The sequence below is a fragment of the Loxodonta africana genome, chromosome 24 (assembly GCF_030014295.1).
Source record: "Loxodonta africana isolate mLoxAfr1 chromosome 24, mLoxAfr1.hap2, whole genome shotgun sequence".
NCBI lineage: Eukaryota > Metazoa > Chordata > Mammalia > Proboscidea > Elephantidae > Loxodonta > Loxodonta africana.
Window position 1 is genome coordinate 12002890 of NC_087365.1, and position 25071 is coordinate 12027960.

General features: G+C 40.1%; 1 protein-coding gene across 3 annotated transcripts in view; it reads left to right on the forward strand.

Moving 5' to 3' along the window:
- Window positions 1-25071, forward strand: part of LOC100656214 (kinesin-like protein KIF16B) — a 373573-nt gene that overhangs the window by 43625 nt on the left and 304877 nt on the right. For all 3 annotated transcript variants that reach the window (XM_064275760.1, XM_064275759.1, XM_064275761.1), the window contains exons 3-10: window positions 1209-1322; window positions 7718-7834; window positions 10119-10216; window positions 10953-11062; window positions 14579-14721; window positions 16325-16493; window positions 16662-16793; window positions 18550-18725. In XM_064275760.1, coding sequence (XP_064131830.1) covers window positions 1209-1322; window positions 7718-7834; window positions 10119-10216; window positions 10953-11062; window positions 14579-14721; window positions 16325-16493; window positions 16662-16793; window positions 18550-18725 — 1059 coding nt within the window. The remainder of the gene's footprint in view (window positions 1-1208; window positions 1323-7717; window positions 7835-10118; window positions 10217-10952; window positions 11063-14578; window positions 14722-16324; window positions 16494-16661; window positions 16794-18549; window positions 18726-25071) is intronic.

Below are 25071 nucleotides of genomic sequence, written 5' to 3' on the forward strand. Positions count from 1 at the left end.
TTGTCCATTTACTGCTGTTCTCTTATCCTTGCTTCCTGCATCTTTGTATACTCCCAGTGCTTTAGTAAGAGTTTAATCATTAAAACATTGTATTTACTGAAACAGTGAGGAGACCCCGGGCCTTGGATGAGTCTCTTTCTTTGTACATTTTAGAATCTATTTCCCTTGGTTACTCTGTTGCTCTTAGAGTTTTACAAACATTACCTTGTCTGCCCTTTGAGTAACCAGAACAGATGCCCAGATTTTAACATTTTAATAAGAACTTTGACAAATGTTCTTTATAATATGTGAATTGGAAAATATGATGCTCATTGAATTTATTCAGCATGTGTCCAAGGAACTGTGTGAAGATTTGGGGGCTTACGAAGATTTTTAAACACGGTTTTTGTTTTCATTTGAATACATAGCAAGGTGGACAACACATACGCAAACATCTGCAATAAACTTACAGTGTGACGTGTCCTAGTAGCGTGGAGGCCGTCACACGTGAGAAACGTGACTTATGGCTGGTGTACACAAGGAGAACTTCATGGAACAGGTGTCATCTGATCTGGTGTTTCGAATGCAGGCAGTGAACTACACAACTCTGGGGGCGCCAGTCATACCTTGATCTGTGTGAATGACGCCCTCTGGAGTTGTGTAGAGCCAAGTTGTGATTCAGGTTGAGGGAAGAATAAAAAACACTGAAGCTGGAAAAAGTACAATGTGGTTGGAGTGTTGGATTTATCTAAGACAATCATGATAAAAAGGCCAGAAAAATAGCCTTGGGTCATATCACAGAGCCTGGGTTGCTGGGAGAAGGAGTTTAGGTTGTATTTATTTAAGTTGTGTTTCTTCTTTTCAGAAAGGCTATAGGGAGGGATTAAGTGATTTTTTAGTTGGGGTATAAATATGAAAAATGGTTATTATATATCTTTTAGGAAGAGCCATTTTTTTCCGCTGAATTGGCCCATTTGTAAAATGATAGTCTTCTTTACGTTCTTTTTATTATTCTCTTTATATTGTTATGGAAACCTTGGTGGCGTAGTGGTTAAGTGCTATGGCTGCTAACGATGAGGTCAGCAGTTTGAATCTACTAGACACTCCTTGGAAACTCTATGGGGCAGTTCTACTCTGTCTTATAGGGTCGCTATGAGTCGGAATCGACTAGACGGCAGTGGGTTTTTTTTGGTTATATTATTATTACTATCATAATCATCTCTCTCTAGATTCCAGAAGGAGGGACTGGAGACTCAGGAAGAGAACGGACAAAGACCTTCACCTATGACTTTTCTTTTTATTCTGCTGATACAAAAAGTCCAGATTATGTTACACAAGAAATGGTATGATATTTTTAAAATCTTTATTTTGATTTACTTTCATATAGAGAAAAACATGCCTACCCTTAAACTCTTTGAATTGTTTTGCTAATTTTTTTCTGAAGTAGTCCTGGTTACTTAGCTTATTGGTTATTATACTGAACTGTGTATCTTAAGCCTTTGAAGAACTCAGACCCCAAAGGGTTGATTTTTGTTTTTGTTTTTTAACTTCTGAGCATGATGATCATAACTGTGATTTGGCTTAAAGCATGGGCATGGCTACTGTTTTGAAGGAGCTGTGTGAATACAGCATTTTGGGAGGAGGGGCATTTATATGCTGTTAAACCCAGCAAATAAGTCACTTAGTTGTGTGTCCTGCTGCAGTGCAGAGCTTTAGGGGATAACTTAAAACCCAAGTCACATTTCCCCTGATTTGGTGGACTCTCAGAAATGTTTAGAATCTTTCTTTTAGAACCTAGAATTGTACTGGTATTTGTCCAAGAAACCTGCTCTGTAGGCTTTTATGGTCTAAAATGTATATGTGACGTGGCAGATAAGAACAGACACAAAGGTCTTCCCAGGGGGCCGTGAGATGCTGATGTTGACATTTCATGTGGGCAGAAGAATAAGTGTATTTCTCTGGGTGGAAAAAGCTGGGTGGGGTTTTGGGGAAACACTGGTGTTGGGGGAGGAATGTGGCCTTCATCGCCAGGCCTCTTCCTGGCTTGTTAACAGCTTCTGTGTGGCTTTGGCAGATGCGTAGTTTCAGGTCTTCCTCTATTAAAATGAGGATAAGAAGCCCTGTCTTGCCTACTCTAGGCTGGAATCCATGCAGTGGCATCTTGAAAAGTAGAACATGAAGGGACATTATCGTCTGGTTTCCTTGTGACTGAAGTGAGTCCATGGACCATCACCATCAGCAGTGCCTGGGAGCTGGTTAGAAATACAGACTCTCAGAACCTATTCTAGACCTGCAGAATCAGAGTCTGCATTTTAACATGATCCCCAGGTGACTTGCATGTACCTTAACATATGAGAAGCCAGGATGTAGTTGGCTTAGAAATGGTTTGTGGAGGAGGTTGGCTTTCTGAGGCAGTGAAAATGCTGGAGTTCAAATAGGCTGTGAACTTAGAGTTTGTGCTCGAAGGAGAGGACGGGAGTGACCATATGCAGGAAGTGTTGAGTCAAACGTCAGGGACAGACAGAAGGGGATAGCAGCAGTGGGGATGGAAGCCATGAAGAGATGGGGTTCCTGGAGGTGGTGTAAAGAAAGTCTGGGAGAGGAAAGATGGGACCAATGTTGCTTGTGTTCCCAGTGGTGTCGGGAACTCTGGTTGGTGCTCATGTGTGCCATCCCATTTAATCGTCAGAACCAAGTGAGGTAAATTTCAGCTCCATTTTCCTGTGTTGAAGAGGCTGAGAGATTAAATGACTTACTCAAGTTCATACCCCTAATAAGTAGCAGATCTTGGAGCTTATGTACACAGTGGTAGGATGCCACTGGAAAGTCTTAAGGGTATCAGACAAAAGGTGTGGCCTGTCGTAAATGACAGATGAAGAGGGAGCCCTGTTGAATGAATGGATCAGTGAATGATTGAATGAAGATGGCTTTAGTGTTGAGGTGACTGGATTAGTCAACATTGGTAGCTAGGAGTCTGGTGAGGAATAGAACTAGAACAGCCCTGAGATATGTTAGCAAACACTACTTTCTAGTAGAACCACGTGTTAATAACATAACCCCATACGTGCATAAAAAATCTATTTTTAAATACTCTATTATAGACATTAAAGAGAAAATAATCTTCCCTCACTCCAAATTTTAATACCTCTTGATAAAAAGAGCTTTAATTTTAAATTTTGATTACATTTTCATGATGCCACATTGTAAGCACAGGAAGTGAGCTGAGTTTGTATCCCAGAGGCTAGAAACTCGGGAAGATGCAGAACTTTTAGCATGATGCTGGTCTCTTTTGGTTGTTGTTGTTAATCATTTGAGTGTATAGGAATCTCGGGAAGATATGTCATGCCTGTCACTGTAGTTCAAGTCAAGTTTCCCTTAACATCAAACAAATACCAGGTAGATGACCACTAATATTTCTTCCTTCCAAATTAATTTTAGAATTAGATAAAAAATTAATGAGAAATTAAAATCCATACTCACGTAAACTAAAGACCATTAAATAAGGTCCGATTTTCTTTTTTTTCTTTAACATTTTATTGTGCTTCAGGTGAATGTTTTTGCAACAAATTAGTTTTCCATTCAGTAATTCATACACAGATTATTCTGCTGCAAGGCCCTCAAAGTGTCAGCACTCTCGCCATTTCCTGTTTGGGCTCCATTTCCACTCTTCAGGTTTTCTGCACCTCCCTGCCTTCTTATCTTTACTTTTGGGACAATGCTGTCCTTTTGGTCCCTTGTAGTTGGTGGTTCCAAGAAGCAGATTCTTCACGGGTGTTATTGTTTATTTTATAGGCCATTCTATTATTTGGCTGAAAGGTGGCCTCCAGGAGGTCTAATTTTCTTAACTATTCTTTAAACCTTCATAGGGAGGCTTTGATTTCACCGAACCAGTTCCTTAACTCAGCCCTGGAGAAATTTGAAACCTAAAATCTCCCAGTTGACAAGCTAGATGGGGCAGTCTTTGTTTTAGCAGGGCCCTCTTGTGGGCAATTCTCCTCAAGTGAGGCCCTGGCAATGCTTTTTGGATTACTCTGGAAGTTAACTTTAAAGTCCATGCTTAGACAAGCAGCGAGGTGGGTTTTTAGATAACCAGGCCAGGTGAGAGATCTCAGCAGAGTGTGATGCCAGAATATTGTCCAGCTATAGATTGTGCTTAAATGAGTCCTTTGTGGGGGCTGTGGATGAGCCAGCCCATCTTCCTTACCAAGAACCCTGGAGATGTGGGCAGCGTCCTGCTGATTCTCTGTGTATTGGCACTCTCTTACTTTGGGTGGGTTATTTGAAGCTAAGACTGGGCCAGATCCGCATTTCTGGACATGTTTTGCAGTCATGTACACCAGTGCTAGCCCCCTCGAACCCCTGCCAGAAAAGCCCGGCTGGGTTAGCCTTCTGGGAAATAAAGTTAATAATAAAATGATGGGTGCAATTTTAACCCCAGGAAAGAATTTCATTTAGAAAACCTTTGGGCTTAGTTTAGTTTAAGTATGATATTTTCTATGACTTTGCTTTAGTCCTAGACCAAAACTATGAGAGAAGATCCTTGCTTTATTCTTTGAAAAGTTTATGCAAAGTTTTTCTTTCTATCAAGTGACACTCCATGAAATAGTAAAAATAACACTTGCTTTTTTGTTTAATTGGAAAGACTTGGAGAAATAGAGTTTCTCTTCATAGTCCATAAACAATGGTGAAAGCAAACTTCAGACTAGGGGTCTAGGATTTCTAGCTTCTGTTTCTTAACAGAAGCCTGGGGGATGGCCTTCCAGGTTGCATTGAGGCCTGGGTGCTGATTTAGAAGGTGTGGGAAGAAGTGATTTAGAAAGTGTAGGAAGAAGACACAGTGGTAAGGACCTAGAAGGCATAGGCTTTGGAATCAGAAAGGCTTGGGTTCAAATTCCAGTTCTGATACGCACCAGTGTTCCCAGTTACCTAACTTCTCCCCTTCAACTTCCTCATCTGAAAAATGGATCTTGAAGTACTACTCACCTTACAGTGTTCTTGTGAGGATTAATATGTGAACCTACCACTTGTCTGTCAGTTTGTTGTGCTGTGGTGGCTCGTGATGATGGAAGCTATGCCATCTGTATTAAAATACCAACAGGGTCACCTGTGGTGGCAGGTTTCAGCAGAGCTTCCAGACTAAGACAGACTAGGAAGAAAGGCCTGGTGAGCCACTTTTGAAAATTAGCCAGTACAAACCTTGTGGATTACAACAGTAAATGAATAATTTCTTTTATAAGGATTAGCACAAAGCTGGTTCCTATGAGGCGGAGGTTAAAAATGTCCCAAATGTCCAACTTTTCTAGGCTGCTGTCCCACTCCATCATCTCTAACATCAACTACTCCCTCTCCCCTCAGTACTCTCCCTCCCGTCTTTGGGTTCCCTAATTTCCTGCAACACCTCACAGAACTCACAAACTGAATAAAGGAAATGGCTCATGTGGTTGTGGAGGCTGACAAGTCGCAAATTCGTGGCTCAGGCATAGGCTTCTCCCTGGCCCTTAATTTCTGCCCAGATGGACTCAGCTTTCTTGCTCCTTGGGCCAGGAAGCCCACTGCACCATCTCTTTCAGGTCTCTCCTATGGGTCTCTCTTTCCTTGGTGGTGGTGGACTCTTCTGTTTTCCACCCCTCTGGGGTGGCTCATTTTAAGCCCACTGGATGGCAAAACTGACCAAGCCTCTTTGTGGGCTACAATTACCCTACCACACAGTCCCGCCCAGTCACCTGGGTGGGAGTTACAAGACCATGGCTAGAAAGGCCACACAAAAAGCAATCCATTACACTGCAAACAGCTTGCTTGCTTTGGAGACGTCTTCAGGAGGGATCAGCTGCTGGAGAAGAACATCATGTTTGGTGAAGTAGAGGACCAACAAGGGCCAGGGAGACCCACAGTGGGACAGATTGACCTTATAGCCGCATCTGTGGACTCAGACATGCCAATGATTGTGAGGATGACGCAGGACCAGGCAACATTTCGTTCTGTTGTTCCTAAGGTTTCCATGAGTTGGAGCGGACTCCGTAGTTTGTATTTGTCTGTCTATGATACGAGCACATGAAAGGATTTAGAGAATACCTAGTGAGTGTGAGCTGCTGCATAGTTGAGAGTTAAGTCATCAGAACGTGAGGATAAGATGAGAAAACATCAGCTTGATACAGAGGCTGCAATAATGGGCTCAAGCGTAACAACGATTGTGAGGATGGTGCAGGACCGGACAGTGTTTTGTTCTGTTCTACAGAGGGTTGTTATGACTCGGAACTGACTTGACGGCACCTAACAACAGCAGTAAAGTTAAAAAAAAAAAAATTAGAATGAATGAGACTGGCTATTTGTGGAAGTGACTCAATGGAAATTATAATTTGTCTGTTTTTGACTGACGAGACTGAGGAAGTCCAAACAAGATGGTGGGTAGACGATACCTGTGGAAAGCTGCGGTCCAGTCATTTGGTGGGGTGTTTCTCTCATCCTGGCATGGCCGTCTGCGCTGTTAACAGGAATGGTTTATGTGGAGCTGAGCTCTCGAAGGCCCGTACTCCTCAGCCCCATCTGTGTAGCTGTAGGTGTTCTTCTCAGCCTCGAGCCCTGCTGTGGGGCCGCCCCCTACATTACTCTGATGTCGGCCTCGGTGTCCATGTCCTAATGGAAACCTGGCTTCCCGTGTGGAATCACCTCCATTTCCTGGGCTGATTAGTAGGCGTCAGTGCCCAGGGCTACTTTGAGATCACTTGGAGAGTTTAAAAAAGTCCTGGTTCCTGGGTTCACGCCTCTGAAATTCTTATGTACTTGGTCTGGGCTCCTGGGGGCTGGTGTGTTGTGGCGTGGTGAGGGGCATTGGGACTTTTACAAGCTTCCCACTTGATTCTCACGCACAGCAGGCCCTGATCTGTGCTCTAGGCTGTGTGACAGGAGTTGGAGTTGAGTTTTTACACGAAGGCTTGTGGAAGCTGGAAAGTTTTACTTAGTCCCCTTGCCAGTTGTGTATAACCAGGATGAACACGCGTCTTGACTGACTTCCTGTAAATCACTTACCTGGGTAAAGTATGAACATGCCACTCACTTTCAAAATGCCCTAGTGGAATCACATGGTGCAGCGGACCTGGACCAGGCTGTTGTAGGTGTAATCCCAGGCCCCACACGGTTGTCTTCCTTGCTCCCTTCCCCCTGGGCAAATATCCAGGTAGGTAGAGGTACCTGGGCTCTGAGGTGGGGGATCCCAGCCGTTCCAGCCTCATCCACACCTACCCATCACTCAGCTCCCTGAGAACCTCCAGAGATATGAGATTTATTTGATGAATAGTGAAGCCCTTAAAATGATGGCAATGGTTGGAGCAATAATTTCTGGCTACTGTGACCTTCAGGTTTTGAATACTAAGTTCTGAAAGTGCTGATAGAATGAATAGGTTTATAAATTTATATAATCCTGAAATGATAAATCGTCATGCTTTAAAATCATCTTGCTTCTAGACACAATTGCCACTTTGTCTTATTTGCATTTTTATATTTCAGGATTTTTGTGTTGATTTAAATAAGAAAGAGGATGGGGCCGCCGTTTGCTTGCTTACAAAGTTTACTTTTGATTAAAAACTGGGGTGTGTATTCTGCTAATGGCTCTGCAGTGATTTATTTATAATGGTGTAATACTCAAGAGGTGAAAGTAGCATTCAGCAATATTGTGAACACTAGGGAGTTTTAAAAAAATCCATTTAGTAATTGTATCTTTTGTGTTTTTTTGGGCTTTCAGGTTTTCAATACCCTGGGCACGGATGTCGTGAAATCTGCATTTGAAGGTTATAATGCTTGTGTCTTTGCATATGGGCAAACTGGATCAGGAAAGTCATACACTATGATGGGAAATTCCGTACGTTGTTTACACTGTGTGGGGAGAACGTCTCTCATTATCTCTCTTTGGACTGACAGAATTATCTCTTTTCTGCTTGGTCTATACTAACATTGTTTTTACTTTCTGATTGTTCTTTAGTAATAAGAAAAATCTTAGCAATAAGTTGGACTAAATTTCCTCTAAGAGATTTTAAATTACAAATGTTTTTAAGTTTATAAGCATGAATAATGGATGCAAGTCCCAGTTCATTTTCTGTTTTTAAAGGCCTTATAACTTTATCAAAAAAGTATGCTGGGCCCACAAGTAATTTATTCTTCTTTTCTGCCAACACAATGTTTGTATAGAATTACTGAGCTCTGTTCTTTTTAAAATTATTCAGAGCATTTTTACCCCAAGAAAAATATTTAAAAAATCTAAATCTTTGGTAGAAAGATAGTGCATAAATTGAGCAGATACATGAAAAGAATCAGAGTTGTATAGTTTATATATAGTTTCCATAGTTATATATATCGTAGATAGAGTTTTTAGAGTTTAGTAGTTATGCTGCATAAATGAACAAGCATTCTTCTACTTGTCCCAAAATATGGAGGAATAAAAACTAGACATCACTGGAGGAGCTTTATCTCTTTCTGTGTTTTCTTCAGATTGAGATAGTGTTTGTGTGTTTTTTTTATTCTTGTGTCGTAGTGAAACCTCTGTTCAATGACTTGCAAGACTTGGGGCGTGTTCTTGATATGGAGATACTGCCAGAGGATTGTAGGGTTCCTGTCAGCAGGCACCGTAGTGTTTTTATGCTAAAGGTTTGGTGGTCCGTGGAAGTGGTGTATTAAAGGAAGATAGGTCTTTCTAGATGAAATATTTCAGTTTACATAACCTGGCTTCTTAAATCCAGGCTCTTCCTTTATATAAGAAGTAGATAAATGCTGTGCTACAAATCCTCAAGGCAGAAAAATGGAGAACAAATGAGTGAAGAACAGATAATTTCAAGACTTTTACATTTCTTTTTATCTTCTTGTCCTACTTTCTACTGTGTCTTTAAAAATAAAGCTGTCTCTAAAAATTAAATTTACATGTTAATTCCCTGGTAGCTATTTTATGTAATTTAAGCATTTATAGAACACTCATTAATTACATCTGCTTTTCTTTGACCTTCTAGCTGAGTACAGTGCTTTTGGGTATTCTTTTTTGTTCTTTTTAAAGTATGGGGGGAAAAAATGGTGAAAGACCCATCAATTTTTTTTTTTTTTTTTAGTATTTTATTGTGTTTTATTAGTTTCCCATTAAACAAATTTACACAAAGTGTTCCATGCTATTGGTTGCAAAGGCTCATTCATTCTTGATAAGAACTGTTATTGATTTAACACTATAAAGAACAGAGGTTCTCTTAAAGCACTGATGATATTGCTTTTATTTTGGGGCAGGGGTTGGGTGAACATAGGGAGGGACTTCAGAAGAAAACATTAGAGATCCAGGCTCTGAAGCACTGAAGTTTCAGTTTCCTAATAAGAACATTTTGCCTGATCTTTAGTATTGTTCTGGGGTTCATCAGCTTGATAATACTGACTGAAACATCAATATTATTGAATATTATGCCCATGTTGTCTAAGTCATATGATGTATTAAAATCTGCCTGTCTAAGAATGCCAGTCTAGGGATTAGTACACTAAAAGTGGGATATACTTCAGTAAAACCTTTGAAAGCCGAAGCCTGTGTAAGGCAGAAACCTGTCAGGGAAGGAAAATGCAAGTATTTTCCCCTAAAACGAGCAATAGAAAAATGGTCAGACTGTCCTCTATCAAAGGCAGAAAACTTGTGAGACCCGGAAAAACAAGGCAGACCCGTCGAGTTCTGGCTCTCGCAGGTTTCACTGTACACGTTTCCGTGTGGTCCTGTCGCCTAAGTTTTAATTATTAACTGCTTTGAGGATTCATTAGGATTTTGTTGGTGTTTCTCTTTTGCCTAGTGTATATTTCACCTTCCTTGGTTATTTGACATAGACTATCTTGTTTGAAAGCTGGAGAGTAAGTCTTCTGAGGCTTGCATGCCATGATTTAACTGGTTAACAGCTGATAACGTATTACCAAAGCCCCAGCATGTAGAAACCGTAAGTCCCAACCCTTTCCTTTCAGAGAGCAGGAAGCAATTCTGGAGGAGTTAAAGTGTGTCTGGGGTCCTGAGGTGGTAGGACCGGGGTTGGCATGTAGGCTCCTTGACTCCCAGTCTGCTCCAGCAAATTGCACATTCAGCTATAGGTTGCTTTTATTTCAAGTGACAGCTGTGGCCTTCCTGCTTCCCATGGTAGGGTGATTCTGGCTTAATACCTCGGATCTGTGAAGGGCTCTTCAGTCGGATAAATGAAACCACCAGATGGGATGAAGCATCTTTTCGAACTGAAGTCAGGTAGGACGCATGACCTGAGTGACTGCATATGTGCTTGGTTGGAGCCAAGGCTGTTTGGCTTGGTTTTAGGCAATAGGAATGAATAAGGCCTTTTTGACGTTCTAAAGAAAAATTCTGCCTTTTCCTCTTCCTGTATTTATGGTAGTTGGAAATAAAGCTTGAAAAAACAGCTAAGTTTTCAGTGACTTTCTTGGGGACGATTTTGACCAGGATTTGGGAGGCTGATAGAAATAAGCCAGCTTGGTCAGAAACTGTAATGTAGGATGTTTATCTTAAATGAAGTGAGCCTTTGCCTTTAAGTGTATACCCACTACACTTGCTTTATTCTTTCAGCTGAATTAAGTTTGTGTCATTCTTTGTATTGGTAGGATTACTGTAAATCTAATCAATGACTTGAATGGTTATAGTGCTTTTTCCTCCTTGAAATTAAATCTGTGTGGGAAGTCAGCATCTTTGGTGGTTACCAGGGCAGACATGGTAATCCAGGGTTTACACGTCAGCTTTACCTCTCAGGGCTATGTGGCCTTGGACATGTTATTTAAATCACCCTAACCCTCTGTTGTCCAGATAATAATAATACCTACTTCTGGTTTATTGTAGATTAAATGAAATAATTGGCACAGTATGGGTATATAGTTCCACCTATAAAGTAGGTTTCTTCTGTTTTTAATGTTATTGTTGTAGTTATTAATGCCTGAAATAATTTTTCTGAATTTGATTCCTTTTAAAATTTTAGCTACTTAGAAATTTATAATGAGCGTGTGAGAGATCTCCTTAGGCGGAAGTCATCCAAAACCTTCAATTTAAGAGTCCGTGAGCATCCAAAAGAAGGACCTTATGTTGAGGGTAAGTGTAGGTATTTCATAGGTCTGTACTTCTTGAAAATTTGATTTGGAAATAAGACTTTTAAAAGAAGGAAAAAGAGTAGCGTGATGGGGAGACTGGGAAATTTATTTTTGGCATTTTATTATAGTAACAAAATGATATGAGCTGTCACTACACAATATTCATTTAATGAATTCATACTTCACTGGGTGTTCACTGATTTCATGGGGCTTGCTGATATATTTCCTCTGACTTCAAGAACTCTGGAAACTCATTTCCAGTGTTGTTAGGCAAGATTCATAAACCTATATTCTGTCTCTTAAATGGAACTGCATTTTACCAGTATATTTTTACTGACCCTATTTTTTTTTGTGGGTAATGGTATGTGGAAACCCTGGTGGCGTAGTTGTTAAGTGCTACGGCTGCTAGCCAAGAGGTCAGCAGTTCAAATCCACCAGGCGCTCCTTGGAAACTCTATGGAGCAGTTCTACTCTCTCCTACAGGGTTGCTGTGAGTCAGAATTCACTCAACGGCAGTGGGTTTGGTTTGATTTTTTAACGGTGTATGGGGCCCTGGTCGCTCAGTGCTTGAGCGTTTGGTTGCTAACCAAAAGGTTGGCAGTATGAACCCACCAGTTGCTCCTTGGAAACCCTTTGGGGCAGTTCTGCTTTGTCCTGTAGGGTCGCTATGAGTTGGAATCTACTTGATGGCAATGGTTTTTTTTTTTTTTTTAATGATGATATGTGACAATAAAGATATTCTAGTATCTCTTACCTGTGAAGAAGAGTGTTTGCAGTGTTTCCTGTACTGTTGTCCTCAGCATTGGTGTTGTGATACACTAGGTGTGTCACAGTTGTGAGGAATGACACAAGTAATAATGGTTAAAGGCTGGCCCTTGCTGATTATTTTCTTTAAAAAATGGGCTGGATTGAAGGCCATCCCTGTAACAAAGCTCATCTCCCTCACCGTGCATTCTAGAACCCTGTCTGCAGTGCGAGGGGCTGGGGCTGAGCGATGGCTGCCGTAGGAATCACACACATGGACGTGCTTTCACGTGGATATCGTCCTTCATCTGTGTCTCCTTGGAGGCAAGACTGAGAATTGGTCAGGGGTTTAAAGATGTTCCTATTCTCGGTTGTCTTTTTTTCCTGGAGATACCAGGTGCCTCAACAGGATCCTGTCTGTATATTATTAAATTCCCAACTGAACTTTCTCCTTCTGTGCCCACAGTGAGGTGTGTGAGTGTGAACTGTGGAATAGCTATTAACAGCTTCACCCTAACATACAGCTTTATGTTTTCCTTTTAATTGTCTTATCAGATGTTAAGACATTGTAAAGCTGGTGTTTGTGAACAAACAGAATGATCAAGCAGGGTGAAAATCCAGAATCTGACCCAGGTACTTCCGGAGATTTAGTTTCTGATAAATGTACTGTTAGAATAGTAAGGGAAGTGTGGATTTTCAGCCTGTCCAGGAGAAAAACAAAAGTTACTTGGTACTATATCTCAGTTTTTACACTAGGATAAATAGCAAATGGATCAAAGGTTTAAATGTAAAAAAAAAAAAAAAGAAATAGTAAAATGACTGAAAGAAACTATGAACTAATTTTTCCCAGAAACTTGGAGAAAGGTAAGTTCTTTTAAATTTTGGCTTAAAACCCAGAAACTATAAAATAAAAGATATTGAATTTGAGATCGTTAAATATAAAACTTTATGCTTGGCAGAGACACCATAAACAAAGTGAAAAGCCAGATGACAAAATGGGGAAAACATTTTCAGACAAGAACTAATTTCCCTAATATACGAAGAGCTCCTATAAATCAGTATGGACGGGTCCCACAGTATAGTAGAGAAATGGACAAAGGGTGTGGGTAGACTATCCACTGTACTGGAAATACAGACGATTTTTACATGGAAGAAAGAGTGCTCAGCCTCACTCATAATAAGAGAAGAGCAAAATAAAACTATATTGAGATAACATCTGTCACTTGTCCCTGCAGATGTAAGTAGACCTAGTAAGACAGTACATGGAGGCTGTTGGGAAACAGGCCGTCTTGTACATTGCTGCCACTGGATATAAATTGCCCTCTATGGAGGATAGTTTTAGTATAAAGAACCCCAAACTGGTTGCTGTTGAATTGATCCCGACTCATAGTGACCCTATAGGACAGAGTGGAACTGCGCCATAAGTTTCTAAGGAGCGGCTGGTGGATTCGAATTGCTGACCTTTTGGTTAGCAGCCATAGCTCTCAACCACTGTGGCTCCAATTTTTTTTTAAACTTTACTATATCTATCAAAATTACAAATGTCTTTTGATCCAACAGTTCCACTTCTAATAATTTATTCTGTAGAGGTATTCACGTACATTTGAAAAGACTATGTCCAAGGTAATTTGTAGCAGCGTTACTTGTAATTGGAAAAAAAATGTAAACAACTCTGTAGTCTCAATAGGAGACTAGTTAAATTGGTTATGGTACATACGTATAATTGAATACTCTGCAGCCTTAAAAATGAATGAGGTATCACTTTAAGAACTGATGTAGAATGTTCTCCAGTATGTATTTTACATGAAGAAATCAGGGTACAAAACAGTGTTTGTAACATGCTAGCTACCATTTGCATTAAAGGGGAAGATGGATATATGGATGTGTGTGTGTGTGTATATATACACGCACACCAAACCCGTTGCCACTGAGTCGATTCTGACTGCTAGTGACCCTGTAGGACAGAGTAGAACTACCTCATAGGGTTTCCAAGGCTATAAACCTTCATGGAAGCAGACTGCTCATCTTTCTCCTGTAGAGCAGCTGCTGGGTTCAAGTTGCCAACCTTTCTGTGGTTAGCAGCCAAACGCCTTAACCCCGTGTCACCAGGGCTCATACACACACACATACACACACACGCACACACATGTACATATACATATATATATATATATATATATATATATATAATTTTCTGTTACGTGTGGGTTATTTCTGAAAGAGTGCAGAGAAGCCGATAACACTGAAGTGGAATTGGGTGGTGGATTGGTGGAAAGGAGTGGGAGGGAAACCTTTCACACAGTATACTTTGTGGCAGCCTTTGACTTTGGAACCACATGAATATTCAAAAAAATATCTTTAAAAGAATTTAAAAAATGCATTTGGGTTTTGCATGCAGGTCATGTGACCATCGGGCTTTTGAAGAGGCCGCGCTGTTACATTTCCCTTTATAAGTCTACAACCAGTGCTAATGAGGTTGATGATAATTGCTAACATGTCCTAACTACCCTGCGTGATAGGCACACACATTATCAGATGAGGTAGCTGAGTCACAGGAACCCAAGTCACGTGTCTGTAGCAGTGTAAGCCCACAGCTGGTAAGTAGCAGAGCTGGGATCTGAACCCAGGCAGCCTAGCTCCTACGTCTGCATCATAAACCACCACGCTGTAGAAACAAGTAGGATCTTTAAACAAGTCAGCGTAAATGGAATTTCTTACTCTCTTTACTATACATAAGAGGTGTTTCTTCACCCGTCTTCCCCCTGCCCCCCAGATCTATCCAAGCATTTAGTCCAGAATTATGGCGACGTAGAAGAACTTATGGATGCAGGAAATATCAATCGGACGACAGCGGCGACCGGGATGAACGATGTCAGCAGCCGGTCTCATGCCATCTTCACCATCAAGTTCACTCAGGTAAGGGCAGCGAGGTGGGTTCCTGAGGCCTCTGCCTGCTGATTGCTCTGGCTGAGGACTGATAACTGTTCAACCAGGAGCAGCAGCAGGCAGGGGAGACTGACTTTTTGTTAATTAGAGTTGAACACATGCTGTGTGCTGCGTTTTTCTGTCGTTGCAATCCCAGTGATTTGAAATGTCCTGATCTCCACCCTTAGGAAATATTTAGCAGGCTTCTACCCTGTTCTAGACATTAAAAAATGTGTTCTGTGCTTAATTAAGCAAAAGTTTTCATTGTTGCAAACTCCGTGGGAAGTAAGGGATTGAGAGCCAGGCCAGCTGGAGGCCAAGGTGAGTAACTCAGTGTGGTACATTATCGCTCCATGGAGCTCACCCCGCAATGCTGATTATGATTATTAGAATGATGTTAAGAGAAAATGAACATTTATAGCTGCTAATGTAAGAATTCATTATAATCAAGAGGTGGAGAGCATCTTGAATATGTATGGAAGTTATTGAGGGTAAGTATTGCTTTAGTACCTAGGACAGTAGATCAGGTGAAGGGAAATGCAGAAATTTAGGGTCCACCGAGAGCTTCAGCATATGCTACGGCTTTGGAATGTCCTAACCTGTGTCAGTGATGGAAGTCATCAGATCGAAAAACAGCATTTCATTAGTTAGGGAAATCAGAGAGCAAAGAAAACGGAACATTCTCTGTGCGCCAGTCAGAACAAGACCTGTTAAACTCTCCACAGCTCTACCTTTTGTTATGCCTTTGCCTCACTGGAGTTTTACTGGTTTTTCTTCTGCTTTCTGGTTAGAAATGCCTGTTTCTAAGAGGTTTACATTTCTATCAGGATTTTGTAATTCTGTTTGGCATCTTGGAGCAAACTGTAAACATAGGCTAAAAGCCTTTGGGAAAGTAGAAGCTTGGCATCATTCAGAAGCAAGGAATATAATATTTAACATTTTCAGACATTTTTTATAATTTGCGAGACAGAGTGTTTTATCACTGAGTAACGGTCGAATGATCTTTTATGTGATTGTCTGTATTTATCACCTTTGGGATAGCTGTTGTGCTGGGAGTGCTACAGATACTGTGTGGGACCAATGCTAATGACTTGCTTACTCACAGTTCTCTTTGTCGAGTGCCCCTCAGTGCTGAATTCCAGCACTGGAAACGCCGGTGGTGTAGTGGTTAAGTGCTAAGGCTGCTAACCAAAGGGTCGGCAGTTTGAATCCGCCAGGTGCTCCTTGGGAACTCTGTGGGGCAGTTCTACTCTGTCCTGTAGGGTTGCTATGAGTCGGAATCGACTCGACAGCACTGGGTTTGGTTTTCGGTTTTTTGGTTATTCTGACACAGCCAGATTCAACCAAATTTGCTGAGAATGACGGAGTGATTGGAGTGAAGGATTGGTTCTTCAGAATCACATGTGGTAGACCACTGTTGTATTCAGTTTAATTCTGGAAGTTTTATAATCAGTACGAAGGACAATAAAACAACAAAACTAAAACAAACAAAGACCTACCCTGGGAGATCACAGCGAGGAGTGGAAAATAATTAGAATTTGTATCATAAACAACATCAGGGCCCTCTTCAGTTTGCTTTTATATTTTACCACAGGCAAAATTTGACTCCGAAATGCCATGTGAAACCGTGAGTAAGATCCACTTAGTTGATCTTGCCGGAAGTGAGCGTGCGGATGCCACTGGTGCCACCGGGGTTAGACTAAAGGAAGGGGGAAATATCAACAAATCCCTCGTGACTCTAGGAAACGTCATTTCTGCCTTAGGTAGGTTTACCTTGCTTCCTTTTGTTTCTGGTGGTACTGTATTAGCACGAAGCAATTTAGTGTTTGTATTACAGACCGAGGTAACATCCTCAAGGTTTTAGGACCAATTTTAAAGAAAAAAACTTCAATAACTGTCTTCCCTCCTCCTTTCTTTTCTTCCTCCCTTAGCCGATTTATCTCAGGATGCAGCAAACCCTCTTGCAAAGAAGAAGCAAGTCTTCGTGCCTTACAGGGATTCTGTTTTAACTTGGTTGTTAAAAGATAGCCTTGGAGGAAACTCTAAAACTATCATGATTGCCAGTAAGAATTTTAAGTTTTTTTTCTCAGCATGGAGTGTTTCGTGTCAATTAACTGTAAATATTTACGTTAAAAGGGCTCATTAGGCAGTAGCACCTTTTGTTCCCTAAAAAAATACTGGTTTTTCTGTCTTGAAAAAAATCACCTAATATCACGGGAACTCTGTAGGGCAGTTTTACTCTGTTTTAGAGGATCGCTATGAGTCGGAAGCGACTCGGTGGCAGTGGGTAGTGGTTATAGTATCATGTTAAAGAAGCCCTGGTGGTGCAGTGATTGAAGGGATCGACTGCTAACCGAGAGGTCGGCAGGTTGAAACCACCAGGCTCCGTGGGAGAAAGGTGCAGCGGTCGGCTTGCGTAGATACACACAGCCTTGGAAACCCTGTGGGGTTGCCGCAAGTCAGAACTGATTTGATAGCAGTGGGGGTATAGTATCATAGTATTAACTGTTTTTCCCCTTCCCCAGTTCCACCAACTTGTCACGTTCGTGGTTATGGAAATTGTAATAACATGCATAATGACTCTCGGATTTTCTTTGCTTAAAGTATAATATAAAATAGAAACTTTTAAATCCACTAACTCATGTTGCTGTTAGTTGCCTTTGAGTCAGCTCCGACTCATGGCGACTTTATATATAATAGAACGAAGCATCGTCTGATCCTGTGCTGTTTCCGTGATCTTCGGTACGTTTGAGACCGTTCCACCATCTCATATTCCGTTGCCGTCGATTCCAACTCATAGCAACTCTATAGGACAGAGTAGAGCTGCTCCATAGGGTTTCCAAGGAGCGGCTGGTGGATTTGAACTGCCAGCCTTTTGGTTAGCAGCTGTAGCATGCTGTAGCTCTTAACCATTGCACTACCAGGGCCCCCCACTAACTCATAAAAGGAGGAAATAATTATAGGGACTCAAAGTAAAAATAACCCAACTTTGTTTCTCTGTTGAAAGCAGTCAGTGAGTTTAAAATGAAGAGTTGTGAGCTAAGACAAACAAAAAATAATGATAAAAGTAATACACTTTATTTCTATATTTTGACCAATTAACTGAAGAAGCGGAATAGGGAAAACATGTAAAAGAGGAGATAGTTTTTGAGGAGAACTCACAAAGTTGTTCCCCTCGTATTCCCTTCCCCTCCCCCTTCCTGTCTCTCCTCTCCTCTTCCCGTCCTTCTGGGTCTTCCCCTGCCTCATACCATCCCCATATTATACCTGGATTGTGGAAGTGAGGGTTCTACGTGACTGTATAGTAACCTAAACCTTTAAGTGTGGTAGGGAGGTGAGGGGTCGCATTAAGTAAAAGTGTTGAGAGGAAAAGAATTGACTGATATTTACAAATCAATTTACAGCTTTCAATATTTACAAAGACAGTAGGCTTTGCCAGACCTTTGTAAAAGTATTTTAATGTACTTACTATTGAGAAGTACAAATAGTCTGAAAGTTGTCTTCCTCTATTTTCAACAACGACCAAAAAAAAAAAAAATGCTCCTAACTACAGCGAGATATCTCATGTATCATTTTCATTTTAGAATTGGTTAGATGGTTGATCCTTGACTTAAGAAGAGCAGAATAACATGTAATTTGGTATAGTGAGCACTCTTTCCTATAAATCTTAGATAATTTTTAATATTTGTTCCCGTGGCAATGAATATTTAGTCTATCCAGTGACCTGGGGTTAATCTGACTTTTAAATTACAAACCAACTTTGTGTTAAATGAAACACGGAGTGCTGAATAAATAATTTTTTGAATACATTCTTCACAGCCATTTCACCTGCTGATGTCAATTATGGAGAAACCTTGAGTACCCTTCGCTATGCAAATAGAGCCAAAAACATCATCAACAAACCTACGATTAACGAGGACGCCAACGTCAAACTCATCCGTGAGCTCCGAGCTGAAATAGCCAGGCTGAAAATGTTGCTTGCTCAGGGGAATCAGGTTGTGTTTTTTTCTGAGATTTATGGATAATTTTCTTTGAGTAATGGCATCTATTTTTAGATCTTAATGAGACAGTTACCTCGCATGTAGTATTAATTTGACTAAGTAAAAAACAAAACAGAAAATGAAACCCAATGCCAAATAACTGCTAAATAAAAGACTGGATGAGTTAGCCAGTTACTCCTTCACATCAGCCTCCGATTGGCCTTCGCGTTCATTATGTGCTCTAGTAGATTTTATCCACTAAACCTGAAGTGATTAACTACAATTATCAATTTTAGATAGAATTTTAGCATGCAGTAGGATTAGTGGCATAATCGCCATTCGTGGAAAGAATTTGAGGTGCTTAGAGTAATGTCTGAAATTCTACCCATGCATTTCATGACTTGAAAATGTGTTTTATCAGAAGAAAAGATTTATTTAAATACTTTTCTAAATTTTTATTTCATATGGCCCATTATAGAGGTGGTTGTGGCAACTCAGTGACACCTGTGATATTATACTTTGTGACTTGGCTGTGGTGATGTCCCTCAGGCCTTGCTTGATTGTTGAAATGTCCTTGCCTCAGGCTCCTTTTGGGATTCTAGTGAGGAAGCCTTGTCTTTTTGTGTTTTTCACAGTAAACTTCTTTATAAACTGTATAGTGTACAGTTACATTCTGTGATGAATAGTGTAACAGTTAAGTTCTGGTGGGTTGCTGTGAAGAAAGACCACCCCTGAAAGAAAATCAAGGATAGCTTTTTAAAATGTTGAACTTAGACTGGGGTTGGAAATAAAACAGAGAGACATTTCCTCCCATTTTGTTAACCCATGAGTGGATATCATAAGTGTATCATTAAAAAAAAAAAACCAACAAAAAACACTTTTCTTTAATGCAGTCATCTCTAGGGCAGTGCTTTCCATCTAGGACTACGTGGCACTTGAAGCTCTTGACATCCCATAAATGGTTTCGACTGTGAAAATATTGACTGGATAAAAATCTCACTGATGTTCCTGTGTGCCGAAATACACCTGACAGCTCTTTCCCATAAGATGACAGATAGCAGTCGAAGAGAAATTGTTCCTTGTACTTATAAATACCTCCACACACATTTGACTTGATCCTGTGGAGCTTTCCAGTGTGAATGGAAGCTGTCAGGATGAATAGTCAGCTGGGTGTGATTTTACGAGGCCTATATGGTTTTTTATATGCCTCTTCTTGGAAACCCTATGGGGCAGTTCTACTCTGTCCTGTAGGGTTGCCACGAGTTGAAATTGACTCGACAGCAATGGGTTTTTTAGTTTTTGTGTAACTTATAACGTGAACCAAAATAATCATTTTTATTATATACCTAGTTATTGATATCTTTCCTTATTGTTTTAAAAACATTATTTATTTTAAAGTAAGCGTTTCAAGATAATTTGATAGGCTCCCCAAGCTACTGTATGTGAGTGAAAATATTTGGAAAATTCTAGCTTTAGCTTCTTGTATTTGACCTTTTACTAAGTTATGAGAATGAAGGGAAAAAGGAAAGATTGGCCTTTTTGAATTAAACTGAGGAAAACTTCAGAAGAAGCCTATATAACCCACATGGACAGAATGACTTTAATTATTAAAACTTTTATAGATTCTCTCCAAAGAGTTACTTCTTTAGAGGCCAAATATAAGGCCAAACAGTTGCCTTTTATTTGTAGTCTTTGTGTTTCTTTCATGACCAGAGACCACTGCTGTAATTAAGGGAATTTTTTTTTTTGTTTTGCTTTAGTTTTGAAGGTAAGGACGGAAAAGATGATTAAATCTATTTTAGAGCACATTGAAGACAAAATTTTTGGATAAACTTAAAACAGTACAATAAAAATGGGAGTCCAGTTTAAAATAATTCATCATGCTATGAAACTCTAAATCGTTGTCAGACAATACAAGCTTATCCTAAATTAATTTTATGATGTTTAGTAAAATGAGCAGGTGTTCATAAATGCTTATTAACAGTCCCTATATAAATTTTCTGAGGCCATTGCTCTATTCCCAGAATATACTATTCATGGGTCATTGAGAATGTTACTTACTCAAATCAAAGTTTCATTTCTAGGGTTATTTGTTTAGGCACAGCTAAATAAAAATCAGCTCCTGCTTTTAATAGCCTTACACATTTGCCATTGCAAAATAGCATGTGCATTAGAGTTCTGAAAGCACAATTTAAAAAAGCAAAAGATTCTGACCTGTGTTTGCTTCACCTATATATATATATATGTGTATCTGCAGTGGTTTATATGTATAATCTTTTATACAATTTTTGTTTTTGACGGCACTGGGTTGGGTTTTATCATATAAACCACTATATAAAGTTTTCGTTAAACTTTTTTTGAAGTATTACGTGTGTACTGAAGAATTGCATTTTGTAAGTGTAAATTGTCCCAAGCTGACCTCTGCCATCTAACCCACACCCAGATCAAGAAACAGAACCTTTAACAGCATCCTGGAAGCACCTCTGTTGCTTCTTTACAGGCACCTCCTGCCCTTCCCTCAAGGGTAGAGTCCTGACTTCTAGCAGCGTGAATGAGTTTTGCCCGTTTTTGTTCTTTATATATGTGGAATCACATAGTGCATATTCTCTTGATCTGAATTCTTTCATTAAACATTATTTTTGTGAGATTCATCCATGCTCTTAAATACAGTTGTAGGTGATTTATTCTCACTGCTATATAGTATTCCCTCATGCAAACATGTCCTGACCCATCTATCTGTTCCACTTTAGATAGATATTGGGAGAGTTTCCTGTTTGAGACTGTTAAAATTAGTGCCGTGATGAACTTTGTTCTGCATGTCTTTTAGTGAACATATAATTGCATAAGTGTTATGTTTAACCTGAGAGTGGAATTTCTGGGTCAGAAGATGTATATATGTTCAGTTTTAGTAGATACTGCCTAACAGTTTTTCAGCGTGCTTATACTAATTATATTCCACCATCAGCGTATGAGAGTGTCAGTCGTAGTTGCTCCAGCTCCTTGTCAACACTTGGTTTTGGATGTTTTTCATTGTAACAATTCTCGTGGATGTATAGTGGTATCACAGAATGGTTTTAGTGTGCATTTCTCAGATGATTAATGACACTGAGTATTTAGATATCTTCTCTTTTGAAGTGTCTCTTCCCTTTTATTATATTTAAAGCATATTTTCAAACTTCTGGTTTTAATTTGGCAGTTAGAAAATATTTCTTTGCTCGTTCTTTTCTTTTGAATGTATATGGAAACAATAAAATGAAACAATGTAGGACTGAAATAAAAAGCAAAAGTCAGGAACCAAAGAAGACAGTGGGGAAGAGAAGATGGAAGTTGGGTGTGTTCCTCATTTTTACAGCAAGGGATCAAAGATGAATTTTAAATGTAAACTTTTAGGATAGACTGCATCTCAGATGTGGAGTCACAAAGTAAAACTCAGTTACATGGTGTTTGAAAGAAGGGGCAAAGACCTGCCAGGTAACTTAAGGGGAAAGAAAGCAGTGTTGTAAAAACAGCATTATGTGAGCTTAAAAAGAGCATATTCTCATGTTAAAGAGTGTAGCTAATAATAAAAATCAAACATGTCATCAAATTTCAGAAAGGAAACCAACAACCAAAAAAAAAAAAAAGAGAACTGGGAAATAGGAGAGAAAGCCAGACACATGTTCATCACAGGAAATTTTAACTCTTCTTTCTCATTTTGTGAGAGCTCCAGTAGACAAAAATAAGTAAGAACATAGAATATTTACATAACATAATTAAAAGTTGCTATAAAAATTACAAACCAGAAAAAAATTACAACTCATACAACAAAAGACTAGTTTTCTTATTATGAAAAAAGCATCTATAAAAAAATGAGAAAATGATCAAACCAAATAGAAAAATGAACAAAGGATGTGAGTCCATGATACATAGAAAAAATAAATTTAAATGACTTTGTAAACCTATGAGAGTATGCTCAATAAAAAAAAAAACACTACTTTTTTTTTTATAGCATTTGAAATATAATAAATGCAAATTTTAAAAATGATTGAAATGGGTATGTATAACTATATACATATATTTGTATATGTGTATAGAAACATAATCATCAAACTGTGGACTTAAGATTTGTGGATTTTATTGCATGTAAATTTTACCTCAGAGTTCTTAAAAATAATGAGATGTCCTTTTCACCTTTTAGACTGGCAAAGATCAAAAAGCTTGATTATGCAGTATATTGGCAAAGGTGGGAAGAAAGAGGTGCTTGTATACATTGTTAAAAGCCGGTTGCAGTTAAGTTGATTCTGACTCATAGTGATCCTATAGGACAGAGTAGACCTGCCCCATAGGGCTTCCAAGGCTGTAACCTTAAGGGAAGCGTAGTGCCACATCTTTCTCCCACAGAGCGGCTGGGGGGTTTGAATCGCCAGCCTTTTGGTTGGCAGTAGAATGCTTTAACCACTGCGCCACCAGGTCTCATTATACTGTTAGTGGCGTTAATACTGCTACAGATTTGATGTAGTGTTTCTCTTGATTTAATGACACGTGAATTCTATCTGTATGTTATGCAGTCATGAATTATTTTCTTCTAAACAGAAACCTTGCAAAGAATAATTTAATTGAAAATAGCTTAGTTTTATCAAAGATTTTTTAAATAAAGGACTTAGGTGGATCTTTCTTTACATGCGCTACTTCAAAATACTTTTCCAACGGGGGTGGTGGTTGTGATATATATTCACATATATTCAGTCATTGATTATCTACTGAGTTGATGGTGTGGTAGGAATGTTTGTTTTAATTTTAGATGAAAAATCCCAACAGTGGATTCTTTAAAATTAACCATGTTATTAAAAGGCATACTAACTGGTTTGAAAATTACCAATTGTGTATAAACAATGCTGTCATGTTAAAAAGTCTGTCACTTTTATTTCCTCAGTGAGAAATATTTATTGAGTACCATCTGTGAGCAAGATGACATGCTAGGTGAAGTGATGCATTGCAGTAACAGGTTAATAAAACTTGTTTTCACCAAGGGCAGAACTGACCTTGAATTAACTTTCTGGCTTCATTCTCTGCAAACCACAGAAAAATGGGATGCTGGCTTATAAGCAGGCAACATTTCTAATGATAAAAACAGTCCCTAATTGGTACATTGCGTCTGTATAGAACCCTGAGTCCCCGGTGGGGCAAAGGCTTAACGTACTTAGCTGCTAACCAAAAGGTTGGAGGTTTGAGTCCACCCAGAGGTCACTCAGAACAAAGCCCTGGAGATTTACTTCTAAAATATCAGCCATTGAAAAATCCATGCAGCATAGTTCTGCTCTGACACATGGTCACCATGAATCAGAATTGACTCAATGGCAACTGGTAGGACTATAAATGCTTGCCAGAAAGTTATGCTTTGGGTTTTCCTCCATACAGCAACTCCTGTACCTGGGTGTGTCCATTGCGGGGACCCTAGAGGATGTTCACATGGAGTTGTTACAAGAGACATCAGCTCCTGTGGGGTGTGGGCTTCTAAGTAAAGGTGGGCTCCACGCATGAGTGTGTGAATCTTGATACTCAGAGGGCCCAGGAGAATAGCTCCTGGACAACTGTGAGGACTGCTACCCAGACTGCTGTCTTAGGCTGGGTTCCCTAGAGAAGCAAAACCAGTAAAGCATATAAGTATATATAGAGAGAGATTTATAGCAAGGAAACAGCTCACGCGAATGTAGAGGTTGGAACGTCCCAAGTCTGTGGATCAGGATAGAGGCTTCTCCCAATTCATGGAGCTGCAGAAGCTGGTGAAGCCAAGATCAGCAAATTGGAGAGCAGGGTCCCCCTCACAGGTTGTGAAGGTGGAGGAATCCCCAAGGTCGGCAGGCAAGACTGCAGGGTTTCTCCTGATTGACATAGCTGCAGGGGCTAGTGAACCCAAGATAGGCAGGTCGGGGAGCAGGATTCTTGCTTGTAGGCCATGAATATTAACGAATCCCAAGATGGACAGGTAAGATGCTAGCTCAAGTCCCAAGAACCTGAGGTCAGAGAAGAGACAGCTGCTGGATCCAGAACAAGCCACCAGCCTTTGCTAGGCGAGCAGGAAGGAAGTGGGCGGTGGAAGGTGGAGAGATGCAGGTGGAGGGGGCGGTGAGCTGCCACAGGCCCCACCCCTGCAGGTTCCACTCAGCAGATTCCATCATGGGGGTGATCACATGCCAGATTTCAACAGGGAAGTGACCACAACATTATACAACGGCCAAAACACTGAGAATCATGGCCCAGCCAAGTTGACACACAATCTTAACCATCACAACTGCTATGCGGAAGTGGAACCTGTGCCTCCCCGCAGGCAAGCTCTGCTTTCTGCTGCGTAGGCAAGTGCCAGGTATGGCCACGGTTGTTG